At 39.9% G+C, this 20,425-nt stretch overlaps 1 protein-coding gene across 9 annotated transcripts in view; it reads right to left on the bottom strand.

The window, feature by feature from the left end:
• The window catches only part of ATP2B2 (ATPase plasma membrane Ca2+ transporting 2), a 455,339-nt gene that overhangs the window by 25,852 nt on the left and 409,062 nt on the right, over positions 1 to 20,425 (bottom strand). For all 9 annotated transcript variants that reach the window (XM_068158051.1, XM_068158052.1, XM_068158054.1 and 6 more), the window contains 4 exons: positions 14,947 to 15,053; positions 13,584 to 13,775; positions 5,510 to 5,723; positions 3,229 to 3,440 (listed from right to left, as the gene is read on the bottom strand). In XM_068158051.1, the coding sequence (XP_068014152.1) occupies positions 3,229 to 3,440; positions 5,510 to 5,723; positions 13,584 to 13,775; positions 14,947 to 15,053 (725 nt within the window). The remainder of the gene's footprint in view (positions 1 to 3,228; positions 3,441 to 5,509; positions 5,724 to 13,583; positions 13,776 to 14,946; positions 15,054 to 20,425) is intronic.

Raw genomic sequence — 20,425 nt, 5'->3', positions numbered from 1 at the left:
ATATTGAGAAGATCTTGCTAACTGAAAATCAGATACTATAGATTATTTTGTTAGTGGTAGTCCTGCAAAGTAGGGACCTGAAATCACAATCGTGAGACTTAAACTGTCAGAGGCTACAAAACAGAAGCCTGAGGTAATTTGTCCAGTCTAAGATACAATATAAAAACACAAGGGAAAGCAGTTCTTTCTTGTGTGACTGAAGAAACACGAACTGTGAACATAAACTCATCCCATGGGATACACAGGAAGAAGGGAGGGAGCAGAGAACGGAAGGCAGTGGAAAGGAAGTGGGAAAGTGATTGGCAAGAGTATGGAAAAAGGAGGAGACAAAACAAAAACTGAATATGATGCTAAGATTATAAGAAAGAAATTACAACTCCACACTGAGAAATTTCTAACTGCTGTATGCCAGGTATGGCATATTTTATTCCATCTTCCTTCACTGGTAAAATGATGTATTTGTTCTGAAAGTGGAGAAAGTTAAGTGACAACTTAACTACCTTTTTATTTCTCAATCTGTTGTAGCTCTCACAGGAGCACTTTCTGATCCTTATAAAGGATGCACTGCAATAGTCTCCATCATTGTTACTTTGAAAATTTGGCCACTGTTCCTGGCTTTTTTTCTTTTAGGAAGAGTGTAGGAGGAGGACTAAACTAAACTAAACAATAATTGATGGAACTATTGCACTTATATGTGAGATATCAAAGACAATTACTCTGGGCTTCACAGACAGTGGAATGAATGCATATGGAACTAAGAAAGTGGTAAATATTTAGAATAAACCTTTATTTAGACTAAACCAATAACCTTTATTTAGAATTAACCAAACCAGGTTGGAAGAGACCTTCAAGATCATCATGTCCAACCCATCAACCAATCCAACCCACCTAAACAACTAACCCATGGCACCAAGTACCCCATCAAGTCTCCTCCTGAACACCTCCAATGACGGCGACTCCACCACCTCCCTGGGCAGCCCATTCCAATGGGCAATCACTCTCTCTGTATAGAACTTCTTCCTAATATCCAAGCTGAACCTCCCCTGGTGCAGCCCGAGACTGTGTCCTCTTGTTCTGGTACTGGGTGCCTGGGAGAAGAGACCATCATCCGCCTGTCTACAACCTCCCGTCAGGTAGTTGTAGAGAGTGATAAGGTCACCCCTGAGTCTCCTCTTCTCCAGGCTGAGCAACCCCAGCTCCCTCAGTCTTTCCTCATAGGGCTTGTGTTCCAAACCCCTCACCAACTTTGTTGCTCTTCTCTGGACTCGTTCCAGCAAGTCAACATCCTTCCTAAACTGAGGGGCCCAGAACTGGACACAGTACTCGAGGTGTGGCCTATGAAATATAAATACTTCTGTAATCTCCCATATGCATCTACATAATCCAAGCTCTATTTTCACATCTAACTAGTAAAATACACAGCCAAAAATACTAAGTGTTTTTCTAACATTGCTTCAGCAAGCAGCAGTATGCAAAGCTGTATTTCCCATGGTGTAACAAAGTGGAAAATTAATAGAAAGATTAACCTTCTGTTGTTCCAAGAAAGATTACCTGGCTTTAAAAAGAGACCTAAAGGCAAGAAATAATTGCAGCCTCAATATTCTTATGCTTCAACATCTATTTTGATTCACTGTCAGAGTGCAAAGCCAGTGCTTTGAACTGTGCACCTTTCAATCACTAGGAAAGCAGAAGGGAAGAAATGCAGCAGCTGACTCAAAAATGTAGCTAGCAACTAGATGACACTTTTGCTTCAGCCAGACAACTGAGTAAGGGCTAGAACTAAGAAAACATCCTCAAACATTATCCATTATTTTAAAAAGAAAGAAAGAAAGAAGGTAAAATAGAATTTGTCAGGCCTCTCCTAAAGGTATTTTAGTTCATGGTAGTAAACCCATGGTTTTGAAGTAGCTGTTAAAGGCCATCACTATCAAGTACTACTAGCAAGTCCTACTAGCAAGTCCTACCAGCAATCACTGTTGCATTTTCTCCCATACTTAGCTCACTGAGTGGTTCCCCTTTCCTGTTTCATGTCACTATAGCCCAGATTCAAGTAGCTCTATCTTCCTCCTCATTCCCTCCATGAGAAAGGTCCCAATACTGACAGCCCCCAGGATGTCACTGCAAAATTTGGCAATAATCTCATGGTAGAAATAGCAATTGAAAAAGCTGTCATAGACTTCTAAAATGTAATATTCAACCAGTATCAAATACAGGACTGATGCCATAAAATGGGTGGATATAGGAGCAGGAAATAGAGCTCTGAAAAAGAAAAATTACAACTGTTTGGGCAAAATGAGCATTTCTTTAATTATGTTCACTTATGACTGGAATAGCAAACTCATGACATGGACACAAAGTATTATTACCAAGAAGTTATACTGAGAACGTGGAGCAATGTTTGGCAGTGGCATTTAACCTCCAAACAACAGACCAGCATCAGTTATTTGAAAGCAAATTTGTCTATTTATGGAGTAGTAAATGAAAGCAAAATGTTTTGTTGCTATTGTTTGGTATATTAGCCTGGAGAAGAGGAGGCTCAGGGGTGACCTCATTGCCCTCTACAACTACCTGAAAGGTGGTTGTAGCCGGGAAGGGGTTGGTCTCTTCTCCCAGGCAACCAGCACCAGAACAAGGGGACACAGTCTCAAGCTGCACCAGGGGAAGTTTAGGCTGGAGGTGAGGAGAAAGTTCTTCACCGAGAGAGTCATTAGTCATTGGAATGGGCTGCCTGAGGAGGTGGTGGAGTCACCATCCCTCGAGGTGTTCAAGAGGAGACTGGACGTGGCACTTGGTGCCACGGACTAGTCATGGGTCTGTGGTGACAGGTTGGACTCGATGATCATCAAGGTCTCTTCCAACCTTGGCGATACTGTGATACTGTTCTTATTTAAAATGTCTTCTAAAATACCCAGTTACAGTATCAACAAACCATTGATGGCTCTTAGCATCTTAAATTAACCTTCAGATTAGATCTTAAATTAATCTTCAGATTAATTTAATCTTCAGATTAATTTAAGATCTAATCTAGCTATAATGTATATACGTATAATGTAGTATGGCTGCACATATTCCATTATTGACACCTGAGGAAATACCTGAAACCAGGCAGTTTACTATTAACTGCGCCTCCTGCAGCATTAAGATTTTTTTAAACCTACACAGGAAATAAACAAAACCCTGAAGGTAACTTTCTGATTAGCAGCTACTAATTCTTGCCTAAATCATTACCTGAATAGCAAATGTACCCAGTACAATAGTGCAAAATATGGGGTTTCTGAAGATGCCATCGAACACATTTCTTTCGCCATGGATTTTCCGTGCGTTGATCTCATTGAACAGCTGCATCATCACAAAGGTGTTGAAGATAATGGTGTAATGCTCCGAAGGAGGAGAGTGAAGCGGTGCGTTCCTCCCGCTGTCAATCTTAAACATTTTCTCACCTAGGTATAAAACAGAAAATAAAGGTTTCTACTAGAATACATTAATCAAACTGAAATTTGTATTTTCCTTGCTCATTCTACCCAACTGCCTCCTGTGCTCTGCTTAACAAGGTTTCCTTCTGCATTTAGTATTCATATAAGACTGAGTTTATAACCCCAGTGAGCAAGAGACAGCTAAACTTCTTCAGGAAGAAGCTTCTTACATGACAACGTCCATCTAATAACTCACTATACCCCTGCAAATAGTTTCCACTAGTACTTTTACTCTCACCAACTAGCAATTACTCTAAAATTCTTTCTGATGTACCAAGCACTTGAGACTACTGGCAGTATGGCATAATTCTGGACACAAATTCAGGCATATAGATGAAAATCACAGACATTGCTGGTTTTAAATAGATTTGGGCACTGCTTTTATTTGGATAATTTGACTATTGTTTTTGGATGAGAGGACCTGTCCTTAAGCCTCTCACTGCATTGCAACAACTAATTGGCAAAGCAGAACATGCTGCTAATGTGGAATGACAGGGATTAAATCTATGGCTAGTTTTCCTTTCCAAATGTGTTCCAAAAGGAGTTATAGTACATTAGCTTTAAGTTTATCATGCCTAGTTGCTGAGGTTAAGATTTGGTTTGTATCAGAGCTTGACAGAACTAGACATTGACTTCTGAATTTCTGATGTGTCTGATGTCTCCAAGGCATTACTGTATGTTCAAACACCACTGTAAAAAATATGAAACCTTGATGTACTAGTCTCCACAGAAACCTACTACCAAAATACAACATAAAAATTAGTTGATCTAAATGTAAGTAAGCTGAGCCTCATGGAGTTTAGAAAGGAAAAGACTGGATTTCCTAGGCTTATCAGAAGGTTGGTTGGGATGCATCCTTCAAAGTATGCATGGGTCTTCCAGAGAGACAGAAGTCATTAGAACAGTCACAAAGCCTGGTGTTCTTTCTCTCAGGGCTCAGCATAAAGTATTTAAAGCCATAAAAGTAATCAAAAAGCCATTAAAACTCCCCATAACATTCACAGAAATTCTTGTTCCAAGATTCCTATGACAGAAATTACCAAGACCTTGTGCACCTGTTTCAGAGAGTCTGAAATGACAATTTCTTTAGACTTGCTAGGCATTCTCAATATACACTGCAAGCCTCATGAAATTAAAGACCATCTCTCTTCAAAACCTGGCAATTATTTGGGTTTAAATGTCTCCACTGTAAACAGACCATCTCCTCCTTCAAGCATTTCAAATAACCTGCTAGTTTTTGGTAAGGTGGAGCAAGACTTTCAGAGCACTGCTCAGAAAACCTATGTATTATAAATTTCCATTTCCAGCTTATATGGAAGTCTGTATATAAGGAAAACAAAACACTCTAAAAGACAATGTAAGAAATTTAACACTGAAGGCAGTGACAAGAACACAATACCTAACTGATAAAATCATCAGTCCTTTCCACAAGCTCACTTATTATTTGGAGCCACAGAATCTACCATCAGCCACTACCATTCCCTGAAGCAAGAAACACTCCTCCTCCTTCCCTTCCTTCTCTAAAATGCAACCTATAAAAAGGACAGCAAGGCCTGAAGAAGAGTCCAATAATCTGATAAATGAGATTTTCTTTTTCCCCTTTTAATCTCCATTCTAAATAGCAAATGAAAAAAAAACCAGCAACACTGTTATTTGTATCACTTCATACCTGCCTATCTAGACTACCTATATCAGCATTTTTTCTTAGCTATGGCAAACATCTTGCTCCCAACCAGAGCTCCTCCAGATATTGCTAAAATGGATCTTGATTTTTCTTGTAGGTTTTCTTTTTTAGTTTGCTGTTACATGCCTATTAAAAATGACAAGTCTCAAAGTGAAATTTCAGGATATCAGAAGTAGGCTGGGCACTTTGGTTAAAATTAACCTTTCAACAAAACGTTTGCCAAAGCCTAAACTTACCTTCTGTTAGGAGGTCAGGAAGCGCACTGAGGTCGTTACATTTAAAGCGTTTCAACATGTTTGGGAACAAGAGCTAGACTTCAAAACTAAGTAACAAACCTAACAAACTTTCTTACCAACAAAAAGAAGTGTAAATATGAGAGTAAGCTGATAAACAGCATGGCCCAGAATGTTCTTCATCATGGTGCGGGATATAAGTGGTTTGTTCCTGCCATATGGCTTTCTGAGCAAGAGAGCCTCTGTTGGAGGTTCAGTGGCCAGAGCGAGTGAGGCAAAGGTGTCCATGATTAGATTGACCCACAACATCTGTACGGCTTTTAGAGGAGAGTCCTGCGGAGATAAATTAGAAAGTTACACATTTCCTAGATAAATAATTCTCTTCAGACCTTTCACTGTGATTTCATTTCTTCCTGTGTGACTGCAAGCAGTGCTGAAGATAAGGATTCTGAAATAGATGGACCTTTGGTCTGATCTACTCTGACCTTTCTTATGTCTGTTATATAAGAACCCCAGTGATCTGAGCGAAAAACAAACTCTCTCTCTACAGTAACACAAGTCAATATAGAGCATAATATTAACACTCTATAATACATTTTACAATACTTCATGCATCATGCTTAAATTGTCAGCTGAATTTAGCTAACCAGATAACACAAGTGAGGGTTTCTTTCCCAGAAGAAAAATTACATGGAAACATTTCCTTTTAATATAAGCTATTTGGTTGGTGCTTTTTCTTCTTTTTCAGAAACAGCTTGAAAATATTAAAAATCCATGAAACAATTACTGAGATGTTTTAATACATCTTCAATAAAGCCTTCTAGAAACAGCAGCACACAAAAAAAATGGTCTGATGATTGAATTAGAAGAATATTTTGGAACTCGTTAAACTATTTCAAATATGCAAAAGTAAGGAGATTTTGCTGGGTAACAGGATAGTATATTTGAAACTACAGAACTGGAAAGAAAATGCACTACTACTTGTCAGCATGAGATATTTCTTTCCTGAAGCAGACTGCCAGCCACTAGAAGGAGCTCCTTCCTCACTGAATTTGTGAAACTTCTATGATCATATCACAGAGAACTTCAGATCATGCTTAAAAAAACACCCCAAAAGTAAATAAATAAAGCAAACTAACAGAGATCTCAGGAGAACTCTAGATGACTATTATGAAGTTTTGATCTGTAATTCATTGGAGCAGCTGGAGATAGATGCAACTGCTTCAAAGGGCCCTATCAGAAAAAGTGAAAGTTGTTCTTTTTGTAGCTAGCAACCTCCTAAGCCTTTAGACTGAACAGAGAGTAGGCAGCATCAGCAAAGTCTGCATCCTGCTTCAAATACATGTCTTTTATCAGGAAAATACAATCTCAAAAGTAATGAGGTATCAATCTGGTAGATCTGATACTGGGACTTAATCTACAGTGTGAAAGTTGGCAGATCAGAAGAGCACTGTTTTCATGCATTACATTACCATGGTGCTACAGTAAGTGAAGACAAGACATTTACAGAACAGCACACAGGCCATTATAACCAAGAAAAGCCTTCCTCAACTCTCCCCTTTTTCTTTGAAGTGTTAAATGTTCATTTTTAATAACATGTTGTCAAACAATGAGGCCAAATATCCATTCCATATCCCAAGGACATATGGAGAACAATTGGTTTGGTCTCTTAGGGATCTGGTTTATATTCCTACACTCCCTTGAGATAAAATACGGTTTCCTCCCGAAAGCATATTTTTAACAGCCCTAAATATACACACATTTTGATGCATTTACTTATTTTTAAATACTCTTTTTTGGCTTATTCAAAGGGAAGGAGAAAGCAACCTCCAGTTTCTAAGTTTACAGGCTGGCTGCATTAGGAAAGGGAGGAAGATCAGCATTAAGAGATGCCTGACCCCTTGGTTATGGGCTGCACTAACTGGGCTTATGTGGAGAATTTAGCTCACTCATTTGACATGCAGCTGCAGAAAAAGAAAAGCTCTGTGTCTTTAGAGGTGGCTAAAAAACTAAAAGCAACCAGGATAAACTTCATTCCAAATGGAGAACTCATTTATTTTCATTTTAATTAATACATTAATGGCTCAAACAAGGCAAGTACTTGCACTAGAAGCAGCTAGTCACTAGGGCTCAGGGACCCTAGAGCTGGTTACAGAATACACAGAAAAAGGAAAAGGTGTTTTGTACTGAAGAATTTTCCTTGTCATATTTTCACCTGTTTAGTTACTAAGTTTTCTTGAGAAACATTCTGTACTTTGAGATGTTACAATAGCTGAATGTCCACCTCACATGCTGGCTTCTCTGTCAATAAAGCTGAATTTGTCTGTTACACTGAAACAGACAAACATTTCAGAGTCTCATGTATTCCTAGCATAATGAAAAGTCAGATTCTTTCAGTCTCTAAATCACACAACTGTAATTGGCAGTCATCAGTTTTGGCAACAACATGTTCTCACCATTTCACACTGCCAATCACCTTGGGTGGCTATGGTGCCCCTAATAATTATCTATTATTGGCAGTGCTACACTGCTCAGTCAAGTGTGAAAGCTCATTCTAAGCTGAAGCCAAAACATTAAATACACATTAGTCTGGGCAGGCAGTGGAATGAAATTTCCACTGCAACTCTATCTGATTTCTGATTAGTTGGTGGAAACTGAGGAAAATAACATATCAGCTAGGGAGCTTACTCTTCCATTACAAGTTTTAGTCACTTATGCAAGTGGCATGCAAATGCAATGTTCTTTTCACTACAATGAAGCCACAAACTGGCTAGCTAATAATTCTTTATTCACTTTCTGAGAACTTTGGGGACAAAAGCTGCTCAAACTGCACACCACCCAAAATCACCACTTATTTGTCAAATTCCTTTCCACTTGACCTTGGAATAGGTTAGCATTGGCTTAGGGGTAAAAGGAAAATGTCCCTTAAATCATCCTGGAAACACTTAAAAGTACAAATGGCCAAAGGCTGGAAATAAACTACAAATCATTTGTGACATGCAGAACCTCACAAATTTTAGAGCTTGTTACTTTTGATTTAGATGACAAGCTGCAAGGGAATAAAAAGGTATTTTCACCCTTACCTCTCTTCTCCCTCTTGTCACAGAACATATGCATGAATTCATAAAGATGAGGATTTTTGGTAGAGTAACTTTATACATATTGAAAATAAAAAGGCAGCCCTTGCTTCAGCTGCTAAATCACACTGTCTGTTAATTGCATGGCAGTGGCATCCTCAGTTCTACTTTCATGCCTCTAAGCCCTCCCAAAACAAAGCTAAACAGTGCATACTTTTTTTTAATATATATTAGAGCTTTTTCAGATTTGCCAATGCTATTATTTTAGGATTTGCCAAATACAGTCCTGCAGTAAAACATTATAACCATGTAAATTACTGCCTTATACATGTAAGTATAGATCATCCTCATTTTTTGAACAAGATCTGTACAAACAATAAGTGATTCATGCAGCAGTTCATTGCTACAGTGCTTTTTAATTAACATTTAATTTTCCAAACATAATGTCCTACAGAGTCACTGTTTTCAGTTCCTAATGTCTGCTAAAACATTAAGTCTTTCTCAAAGTGCAAGAATAATAATTTGAATGTAAAATGTTAAAACACAGTCTTTGTCTTCTCTTTTTTTAATGCAATCTTTTGTGCATTCCCTGAACAGTTGGGAGATAAAATCTGGCATGGAGATAAACCTGCTAGCTTTATCATTCCAGTAAAAAAAGTGTTACCATTTGACTGAAATGCATTTTTCTATCTTTATTTTCTATACACCAGATTATTTTTAATAGCTCCAAACATAATGACCTACTATTTTCTTGGTACTATGTATATGCTGAGGACAGGAAACAGGATGAAGGTTCTGCCTTTGTAAGGCATGTACAGAACTCTATATGATACCTAGAGTTGTCGAGCAATGACTCATCTGAAGTACAAAATTCACAATAATTGGAGGCAGAGCTCCAAAGAACCCCCCCCCCCCGCCCCCTGCTCATTGAGTCCTTCAAGGGCTCTGCAAAAACATTACTCAGGGAATGAAGTCAGAATATAAAAGTTCATGTCTCATAAATCCACTGGTAGAAGAAATGATTGGTTTAACCTGAGGTAATGGCTGCTAAACAGAAAGGGCAATTATAAACATACTGGTCAGGACAACCACACCCTGAACATTCCCATGATTTTAGAAGTATGCATTGGGCAACAGGGAGAGAGGGAAGCAAGAGGTAAATGAATTAGATTAATTGAAAGAGAAGGTGAATTAATACAGCTGAGCTGCATTGTGCCACACAAGCTGCTGCGACGTGGGACTAGCAGAAGGAATACTTGTGATCTCATTGGTGGTTGCTGTGTGCACACTGGACACAAAATTCAGAACACTTCTACAGCCACAGACTGAGTGGTCCAAATTCAACTTTCAATCAGAGACTTCTTTAAACTTGGTTTTCTTGTATGACCTACATCTCAGAATACTTTACGTAACTATTGAACCACAATGCAGAAGTTCCTTAATGGTAGAAAATGCAGAACTTACACATTGAGCTGCTCTAAACTGAAACAGGGCCTCAAATAAGGTAGATCCCAGCTTAATTTTGGCAGCAGACATGTGAACTTGTCTACAGGTGACACTGTAACTCCTGTGATTCCTAGAATATGACTTCTGTCACCTTAACATGACTTTGTGCTGGGACCCATGACAGAGAACAGCAAACGTAATGTAAATAGCTGTGTAATAACATTTTTAATTGCCCACTCCTATTCCTTTATAATCCTTACACACCACTGGAGCAGCAGGTAAGGTCACATACACTTTGTACATATAGTTTAACATCTACTGAAACAGCAAAAAAAGGACAAAATAGAAACAGTAAGTTTGGTAGATATTCTCTCTAACAGCAGCATCTTGCTGAAGCAGGCTTTGGGTAGATAGATAATAAAATATTTGCTTAAAATTAACAGAATCTAGACAGGAGTTCTCTGAAGGAGAATTGGCAAGGACACAGATTTTATTTATGCATTTTTTTTTTTTTTTTGGGGGGGGGGGGAGGCAAAAAAAATGGCAACAGCTTCTACCTAATATTTTTCTTAAGCCTTTCCACAGCACTCTTGGAGTGCTCTGGACCAAACTAATCAGCTCCTACATGGCAATGCATTCTCTGGGCACTCCTTGGAGGTCTAGTTCCACTCCTAATAGTACTCACACAGTTAGACCCTTTCATTAGCATTGAGCTGCCATGGTTTCAGCAGAGTTCTGCAGTGATGTGACCATACACAGCTTTCTCCATATACACTGACACAACAGCAGGATCCCAACTGAATAAAATTAAGCCTATTTAATTGTGAAGCACAATCAAAGTGCTAACAAAAATCAGTTCAAACCCAGGTTTTATCATCTTTGTATTTTCCTTAAACACACACAGTAGAAACACCCAAAAGAGTCTAGTAAGGGTAGAAGAAGCTTTGTACTCAAAACCAGTATGCTGGTTCTGAATCATAGGACAGATTTTTTTAGAGAGGTGACATTAAAAAGCACAAAAGAAATGTTACTACCCACATGCAATTTTTTTCATTGTAGATTTGATGAAATATCACCAAAAGGATAGACTGTGTAATGTTTATTAACCTGCATATTGATTGTGGACTAAAAGGATACTCTATATGTCAAAGAAAGACAAAATGTCTACCTGCAGGCAAAGCAAAATTCAGTCCAGAGAAGAGCTGCTTTATATTCTTTACATTTGGAGGTCACAGCTGTGATACCTTTTGGAAATTATAGATTCTAGCTTTATTTGTTTGATGAATTAAAATGTTTTAGTCAAAACAGTAATTTAAGGGCTGCATACAGTTTTGCAGCCCCAGATTGACGTGTGTGCACCTCGCCTGCTGCATGCAAGATTTTTTTGGTATATTCATGCATTTTGTGCTAGAGCTATTTTCATAGCAACTAGAGGGTACAGAATGTTCTCAAGTGTAATTTTTAGTAAAGCTTTTGAGCCAAATGAACATAATGCCCTTTCACTGGCTAGAGTCTTTGAGTCACAGTCTAACACAAAAATATTCATTTGTAAGGCAAGATCCTGCTTGAATGAGATGGAAGTGAGTGCGCCGAGATTATCAGCAGTCAGGCTGTTGAGTATAAACAGAACCACAATGGAAATAACTGCTGCATTTTCACTTCAATTTCAATTCTAGCTCCTTTCAGACTTCTCCTTTGCTTTGGCATTTTTACTGCCACATTAAGGAATTGCATAAGAATCTGTGTGAATAGAAATACAGGAATCCTAGGAGGATTCCTAGGGACAACGGACTTGAAAGGCTCACTGATGGTCTTCCAGACCACTGGGACAATACAAAAGCACCGCGCTTAGCTGACAAATAAAATATAGTTCCCTTCATGCTTTCATGACACAACTGAAAAAAAAATGCTGGACATGAACCAAAAACCCCAACACCACCTTACATAAATGTTAGTAGACAATGATTGAATGTCTATAAAACAGGGTCTTAAAAGGAAGCACTTGCCTCGGTTCCATTTCTGTTATCCTTGTTGGAACTTTTATCTATATGGTTTCGTACCACTGATAAAAATTCAGGACTGACCTACCAGAGTCTCAGTCCTTATTCACACACCTTCTGTTACCAGCAATAATCACTTTACAGCTGGACATATTCTCAGTATTCTTGGAAATATTTCCCAAGAGAAAAGACAAAGTTATCCAACTTCTGCCACAGTAGCAACAGCTATGTCACAGGCTCAATTTTGACCACAGGGCATCTTCAAGACCTACGCACAGTGTGGTAGGGATCTGGCACTCGGCAGCTCACCATTTGTATTTCTCAAGATTTCAGCACTCCCATTATAGAGAATAAAACAGTTATTTAATTTGTTAAGATCACTTCTGTTTGCTTCAGAAACAATAATTTCTGCTTTCTCTGAGAATCTCAGCCCTAGCACTAGCCTCAGAGGAGCTAAATAAGGATAGTTGTATCTATGCAGCTGTTTCATGGTGCTAGCAGAAGCTGGGAAGTTGCAGACTTTGTTCATGCAGGACAAATAAAGTCTCTAAATGTCAGTCAAGGCTCAGGAGAAGTTTGACCTCATTGCTTTGTAAAGATACCTGAGTTTCTGGTTTCAAGGATCAATTCCATGATTACAATGTAAGTTTACCCTGGACCAGAGCTAATGACTTATTCATTGTTTTGCTTAGGTGTGCATGAGGCGAAATTCACCTGCTGAAACAAGTATGTGCATCCATATGATGCTCAACAGAGGGAAGCATCAGCTTTCCCCTGGCATGCCTCAATCATAGGAGGCCTTTTGTAACAGCATCTGTGTGCAGCATCTGAAATATACATTATTTTAGGGAGTGACAGCACTGAATACTGCTTGTCTTGCATATCCTTCAGTTTCTAATGAAGGATAAACCCTCATGCTATATTAAATGCATCCTGTTTTCTTTCTTTATTAATCAAAAAGCAGCAATTTGTAGGGGAGGAAAGTGCAGTTTGCTTCCACAAGTTTTTTTGTAAAGCAAATGTTGCATGCCTTTTGTAAAGACGTGTTGCACGTACACCAGGACTGCAAGGAGTTATTCATGCAGGGGGAGAAAAAGAGATAAATGCCCAACTGTGTGTGCCATTTAATTGCACTGTCATTTGCAACTGCAATTAAAAGGAATTGCCTGAAAGCAACAAAATAATTTTACCAGTCAAAAAGCTCCACTGCTGGGATTACTTCTGTATGTCAGTACTGCTCTTCTGAAAACAATTCCATTCCATAATCCAACAAGAAATACATACTTAATAGTGAAATATTCCGAGAGGAAAAGGCAAAGTTGTATCACCTCTTCCTTCTTAAATCCCCTGCCTCTTTCTGCCCTATCATCACAGGCTCAGTCATGACCATAACATATAATCAAAACCAGGGAGCTGGATGGAGGCAGCACAAAAATTAGCAGCTCCTGAAAGCAATTAATTTCCAGGAGAAGCTGGATCAGTACACTTATGTCAACAGCTATTCAGCATTTAGCATCTTGATCTTAAATACACTTGTAATGCTAAGAAGAATTTCAGGAAGCAGATGAAGCAAGAGTCAAGTGAAAACCACCATTATTTCAAAGAAAATGTATCTTGGCAGGATTTGGCCTTGTACTTCAAGCAAATTCCCGTGCTGAAGTTACCCTCACCTGGGTAATGCAAGCTCCGGTGAAAGCCACGATCACAGCCACAATGTTAACGGTGAGCTGGAACTGCAGGAACTTGGAGATACTGTCATAGACATTGCGTCCCCACATCACAGCCTTCACAATGCTACTGAAATTGTCGTCTGTTAGGATGATATCTGAGGCTTCCTTTGCAACATCCGTTCCAGCAATTCCCTGGGGAAAAAAAAAATGAATGGTGAATAAAATTACCTGAGAAAGTACAAAGGCAATCTTCACACTCATTCAAGTCCACAGCTATACAGACTTCCCAGCACTCCCAGCGCCTGCTGAGGATACTCTGCATTTTCTAACTCCTAGGAAGTTAGCTCGTTTGGCCTAGTTTTGAAAGTGAATGAGGACACAGAAAAGGGAATTGATAGAGCGCAGTGGAATTCATGTGATGATAGTTTTGAGTGTTTTAAATTATCAGCTTAATGACTACTGATCCTCTGAGTTATTTTTATCATTGATGATATTTTATTAATAGACATGAACAGAATAGCTATCGAAACTTAGAATTATGTATCCCAATATATAGTCTAGCACATATTAATGTCTCCAGAGCCACTGTGTGTAGGGAAGACATATTTACAATTAGTGATGGATTTTACCAAAGCAAAATAGTACTGCACTGTTGTGAAGAACACAGAATTCACCTTTCTGTACTGGCACAGGATTCTGCATATAGGAAAATAACTACATTAAACAAAATATTGAACAACTATGAAACAAGCAACATGAGCTAATCCTCGCATCATAGAATCCTTTCAGTTGGAAAAGGCCTCCAAGATCATCGAGTCCAACCATCCTCTAACTCAGCCACGTCTGATGCTAAATCGTGTGCCTCAGTACCACATCTCTGTGTCTTTGAAACACCTCCATCGATGGGGATTCAAGCACCTCCCTGGCTAACCTGTTCCAGTGTTTAAGAACCCTTCTAGAAAAGACGTTTCTTCTAATGTTCAACCTAAACCTCCCCTAGTGCAACGTGAAGACTTTTCCTCTCATCCTGTTAGTTGTTACTAGGGAGAAGAGACCAACACCCAACTCACTTTGAGCTCCTTTCAGATAGTTGTAGCGAGCCAGAAGGTCGCCCTTCAGCCTCTTTTTCTTCCGGCTAAACAACCCCAGTTCCCTCAGCCACTCCTCAGAAGACCTGTTCTCCTAAGCTTGCGGATCTATCCCAGTAAATTAAAGGATTCTGAAGGAACATAACTCAGCCCTTCCAATCCACTGCTTCACTGATGAAATAACTAAGCAACTTTCTCAACACCTAATGAATTAAAAATCCCTTACAGCAAATTTGTAATGGCATAAACACCAAGAAATATGCCCAAGACTATACCATTGCAAAGCCAACGTCAGCTTTCTTAAGTGCTGGTCCATCATTGGTTCCATCACCAGTCACAGCTACAACCTGTCTCTGTTCCACCTGTGTGCTGTCAATAATACCTGCAAAAATAAAACAAAAAAACAGAAAAATCTATATGGGTGTGTATACATGCATGCATACATAGAAAATAATTAGCAAGTTAAAATTCCCTCTAAAAATGGTAGGGGTTATGTAATATAGAGTATGTAATATCACACAAGGCTTACAGAGATTAATATTACAATTGATTTTAAGGGAAAATAGTGAAAGCCGTGTCATCACTGCTATTCACTACTGGAAACTTCTGATCCTGCATCATCAAAACATTACCAAAAGCTGCAGAGACTTCAAAGGCAATGAGATCAGCTCATTATGTACTTTTGGAAGATTTCTAAGTGTCACAGCAAACCCATTTCAGCCCAGCTCTCTGATTAAGCATCAGTGGAAAGGATTTGCCAGACTTAAGTTCATGCTGAAAGCTCTCCTACGCTGGGTCTGAACTGCACTATTTGCTTTACTGGGATGCCTTCTGACAATCAGCTTAACCTAAGGGTAACAAATGCCAGTGACAAATTTTATTTAGCTGGAACCAAATTAGCAATTTACCAGACTTGTTCACTTCTGCCAAACAATGATTAAGAAGATATAAAATGATTCTTTAAATTCTGGAGCCAAACATTTTAATAAATAGACATAACAAAATAATTTCTGTTTTGATTATGAGATCATTTGAGCAAAGAAAGCACTTTTCAGTTGGTGACTCAAGTTTCATGCAACTAGCCTGGAGGGAAGTATTTTCTACTTATGCAGATGAGCAACAAAAGCAGAAGAATAAAGAATTTTCCTAGGGTTAGAGAATAAGGCTCTTTTATCACTCATGTTTTTATGTGACACAGGAGTCCATTTGAATATGAGTCTAGAATACAGTATTGTTGTGTAGGCTAGAAGAACATCTCTCCACATGAATAACATAGGGCATGAAAATGACAAAATTCTTTTTGCTAACACACTTTGCACAAAGTCATAAACTCTGAAAACAATTATCAGCACCTGCCTGGTATGAAAAGCTTTCATTCTATGTTGGGAAAAAAAAAAATAACTCACATATCTGATAACTAACCTGAAATAGGAAATTGCAGATTACAGAACAATAGCTGCCTCTTGGCAAGGTTCAGGCTTATCAAGCCCCCAAAGACTGCAATGCAGTATGGAAGCAGTTAGGGTCCTGTATTTTCTGGTCTTATGAAAATCAGAAAATAGCCTATTCACTTTCCATTGGCAGTATGAATTCAGATAAATGCACATTATTCTGATAAGAGCCTATAATTAGAGCTTTCAATTTGTTGAGGTGATTTGCCTTTGATATTACTAAAAAAACAGGGGCATCAGCTGCCATTATTGTTAAAAGCATTTATCTTGGTCTTCCCTTCTTGTAATTAACACATTCTTTGATGTTAAATTAATAGTTTAAGCTTCTGAAAATATTTGTTGAAATCCCTGACATGTTATGGTATTATCTGCTCCAAACAGGTAGATAGCATTCTCTCACAACTGGATTCCAAGTGGGAGCACAACCCAAATCAAGTTGAAGAGGCTCTAACAAATGACATCCTCATAAACAGTGCTCTGTCAATGACTGTACTACCAACTGCCCTGTATCAGCCAGTTGCTGGATGCGACTAAGTAATTGCCAGGGCTTAGTAATAATTCACAAGGTTTAGCAGTCATTTTTATCCTTAAAAACAGCCTATGCACCTGGGATGAGCCCAGCAGCCTCCAGACCACAGAACTGCATAATCAGCACTCACAGAAAAATAGAGATAAACCAGTCTTTGTTATCATCAGCATCTCAGCCCCATCCCTTCATGGCAGTGACCACTGCTAGTGTTATCAGAAATAGTGCATGGAACAGCACGGCACTGTGCAGATGGACTTCTGTGCAGTTCATAAGAGAGAAAATCTTTTGGAACTTTCATTTTTATGTCAGACAAATTCCTAAGCTGGAGCAGCAGTGATTATTCGGATCAGAGAATTTATCAGTTACACTTACACCCCTGTGACAGTCTAATAAGTTTGTCTCTCTCTATGTGAGTCAACAAAGATAAAAGTGATAGCAGAGCCACTGGAAAGAAGGTGGAAAGAATCCTGTCCACCAATCCTGGATGCAAATCAGCTTGTGATTGCATCGTGATAACACGGGACTACAACAATGGACCCAAGGACCCAGCCATCACACCTTTAGGGCAAGATAATCACCACCTGTTTCCTGAGCTTTGTCTGGATGGAGACAGGGTAGACGGAGATTCCCCCCTCCTCCAGCCAGGGTCTTGCCCAAACACACAGATTTCCTGCCACTGGAATTCCTGAGGGACAATATTTGACTACATACCTAAGGACTAAAAAACTGTATAAAAGACTTGAGCAACTACTGGTTTGTAGAGAGAAACAAAGGAGAGAAACAGAGGAGAAAAACGGGGAGAAAAATGGAGATGAAGAAAAACACAGGAGACGGGCCAGGCCGCTGAGAAGCCGGGACAATGCTGCTCCGGAGAACAGAAGCTGCCCGGAGGACCACAGCTCCAGCCCTCTACAGACCCAGGCTGCCCAGAGGAGCCTCAGCACTGTTCCTGTATCAACCCAACATCTCCCCAGAGGACCACAGCTGTTCTCCAGCAAAAGCCTCACCACGGTGTCTCTACAAACCAAACATCTCCTGCAGCACCTTTCCTCCACAGACTTTAACTGTCCTGGGGGGGATGAGGGGTGTGGTAATATAATTCCTTTCCTCTTCTATCTCTCGTCCCTCTCTCTCTCTCTCTCTTTTCTCTCTTTCCCTTCTTATGTCCACTTTCTCTATTTTCTCCCTCTTCCTTTCTTATGTCCACTTTCTTTATGTAATAAATAGTCTAGCTGTTGATACTTTGGCCTCGTTTGTGCCTTTAATTTCACAACACGGGAATATTTAAAAGAACTGTGTCTCTGGACCGAGACATCTAATGTCTCCGGACTGTGACATTTAAATGGCGTAGTCGGCAGGATTCCCGTGCAGTGAAAAGTATCACAGCAAAATTATTGCATTTCTGAGAACCCCGAAATGTGTGTGTGTGCCTGAGACGTACTTTTAGTACGAAGCGAGAGTGGAGTCCAGATTCGCGTTTCCACTCGCCCGCGAGGGAAGTGGCCGGAGAAGGACGAAGCGAAATTTTCAGAGAGACTGTGTGGGAGTTCTCAAAAGCTTTAAATGTGTGTGCTTTCTCGGGGAAGATTATCTGGGGTACAACTGTTGGTTTTATAGTGTGACCTCCTCGAGAATCCTCTGTACCCTGCTTTAAATGTGCGTGCTTTCCCGGGGAAGATTATCTGGGGTACAACTGTTGACTTTATAGTGTGACCTCCCCGAGAATTCTCAGTACCCTCTTTTAGGAAACCCAGTGTTGGTGATATTTGTAAAGTGTGGCTTTCCCGAGAAGCCCAGTATTGAAGCAAAAGTTGAGAAACTTCTGCTGGTGTGTGTTCTCTCAGGGAAACAGAGTGACTCTTCCCTAAGAATCACAAGGTTGTTATCCTAGTGTAACAAAAAAATTTGAGGTACAAAAGCTAAGAAGCTTTTGCAAGTGTGGGTTCACTCAGGGAAATAGTGTGACTTCCTTGAGAAGCCCAGGTCGTTGTTGTTTTTTCTTGTGTGTGACCTCTCCTGAGAAATCTATTGTGCATTTTTCCTGGAGAAGATTATTTTGAAGTAAGCCTTTTAAAAGTGTACGTTTTTCCAGGGAAGATTTTGCTGGTACAAACAGTGTTTTGATCTGACTTCCCTGTGAAACTTAGTGCCCCATTAAGAAATGCTTTGTGAAACAAAAGAGATGGCCGGGAGTGAGAGGTTTTTTAACCTTTTAGAAGTTCACGGTGCCCGCCCATCTGTACAGGTACTTGACTGGGCCCGTGAAAATTGGCATAATTTCCAGAGTGTGGCTGATAGAATTGTGGCCCTGCAGAAAGATGCACGAGCAAAAGCCGGGAAAGGCAAAGGTTTTATTTGTGCGGTTTTAGGTGCCTGTTTAGCCGCCTCAGTGAAGGAGAAAGAGGAATGGCATGAACAGGAAAATATAACTATTTCCTCTTTGCAGGACTTAGTTTCGTCACTACAAAGCCATGTTGCCACTTTGAAAGACGTAGTGGCAGATCTTAAAATTCAATTGGAAAAGGAGAGGAGGCAAAATTCGTATTTGGACTCAAAAGAGGGTGTGAATTACTTGGAGTCTGCCCCTATGTGCCCTCGGGCAGAACTGACAGTGGCTAAGGAAGCTGCTGCGCATATCAGACCTCTCATTAAAACTGAAGTTTTATATGAGGATGGGGAGGTTACCCCCACTATCACAACCAAAGAAACGCCTTTCTCCTACGCTGAATTGGCCAAAATTCGTAAAGAATTTGCACGCTTTGCTGGGGAATCTGAGGTGGAATATGTCTGGCGAGTTTCAAAAACTGGAGGTGATCAGATTCTGTTAACAGAAGCTGAAGCCATGGGCTATTGGGGTGATAATGTTTTCTTAACTACAAAAAACAGAAGTGGACCCTGGAGTCTTACGCAAAGAGCTGCCTATTGGGCAGGGGGGTTTGATCCAAAGGAGAGGGGTGAACCCCTAATTCTGCGGGGAGGGATGAATCAGATAATGGAGAATGTGCAAAAAGCTGCATGCCTGCAGATGATATATGAAAGGGAACTAAAACATCATTTTGAATCCCCTCTTTCTATCCTGGTGGATGCAAACAGAATGACTCCTTTGATCAGGGGCCTCTCTGACTTGCTTAAAATAAGAGGTATCCAGCTTCAAAAAGAAATAGCTAATACCCCACTTTCTTCCAGGACATGGCAAGATGTGGGGAGGGAATTATTAGATTATGCTAGGCAGTATAGTGTACCTGAGGAAATGAAAAAACCTCAAACTAGAGGCTTGAGACATGTGAAAATGACTCACCCACCAAGCCCCCAGGGCCAGATGCGCCGTATTCCTAGTAGGCACCTGGCTGGGGGCAGGGAACACTTGAATACCCGGCAATATTGGTGGGGGGTGGGTCGGGAGAAAGGTATTCCAAAAGAAGTGGTTGATGGGGTAGCCACGAGACAATTACGAATCATTGTGCAATGTTGGCCCGAGCCTAAAAAGAGGGCTGAGGTCACTGCTCCCCTCTTGGTGGGACCATTTGATGAGGGGAGGGATATGGCCCCCAGGGCAACTAAGGGCTTCACTTCCCAGCGGTGAATTGGGGGGTGAAGCATGAGTCAGGAGATCACCAAAAAATTGTACTTGGTTTGGAAAAAGGCCTTTGTTTGTGTTTAGCTTGGCTTTGAGAGAACCTGAAACAATCAACGATACTTACAGGCCCATTCAAAGTAATTATCACCTGAGAGGGTGGCTCTGAATGGTAACCTGGAAATACCAGTTTTGTATGT

The sequence above is a fragment of the Melanerpes formicivorus genome, unplaced genomic scaffold (assembly GCF_026170545.1).
Source record: "Melanerpes formicivorus ecotype bairdi unplaced genomic scaffold, bMelFor1.0.p_v2 SCAF_38, whole genome shotgun sequence".
Taxonomy (NCBI): domain Eukaryota; kingdom Metazoa; phylum Chordata; class Aves; order Piciformes; family Picidae; genus Melanerpes; species Melanerpes formicivorus.
Note: the sequence above shows the minus strand (reverse complement) of the source record. Positions and strands in the feature narration are given on the sequence as shown.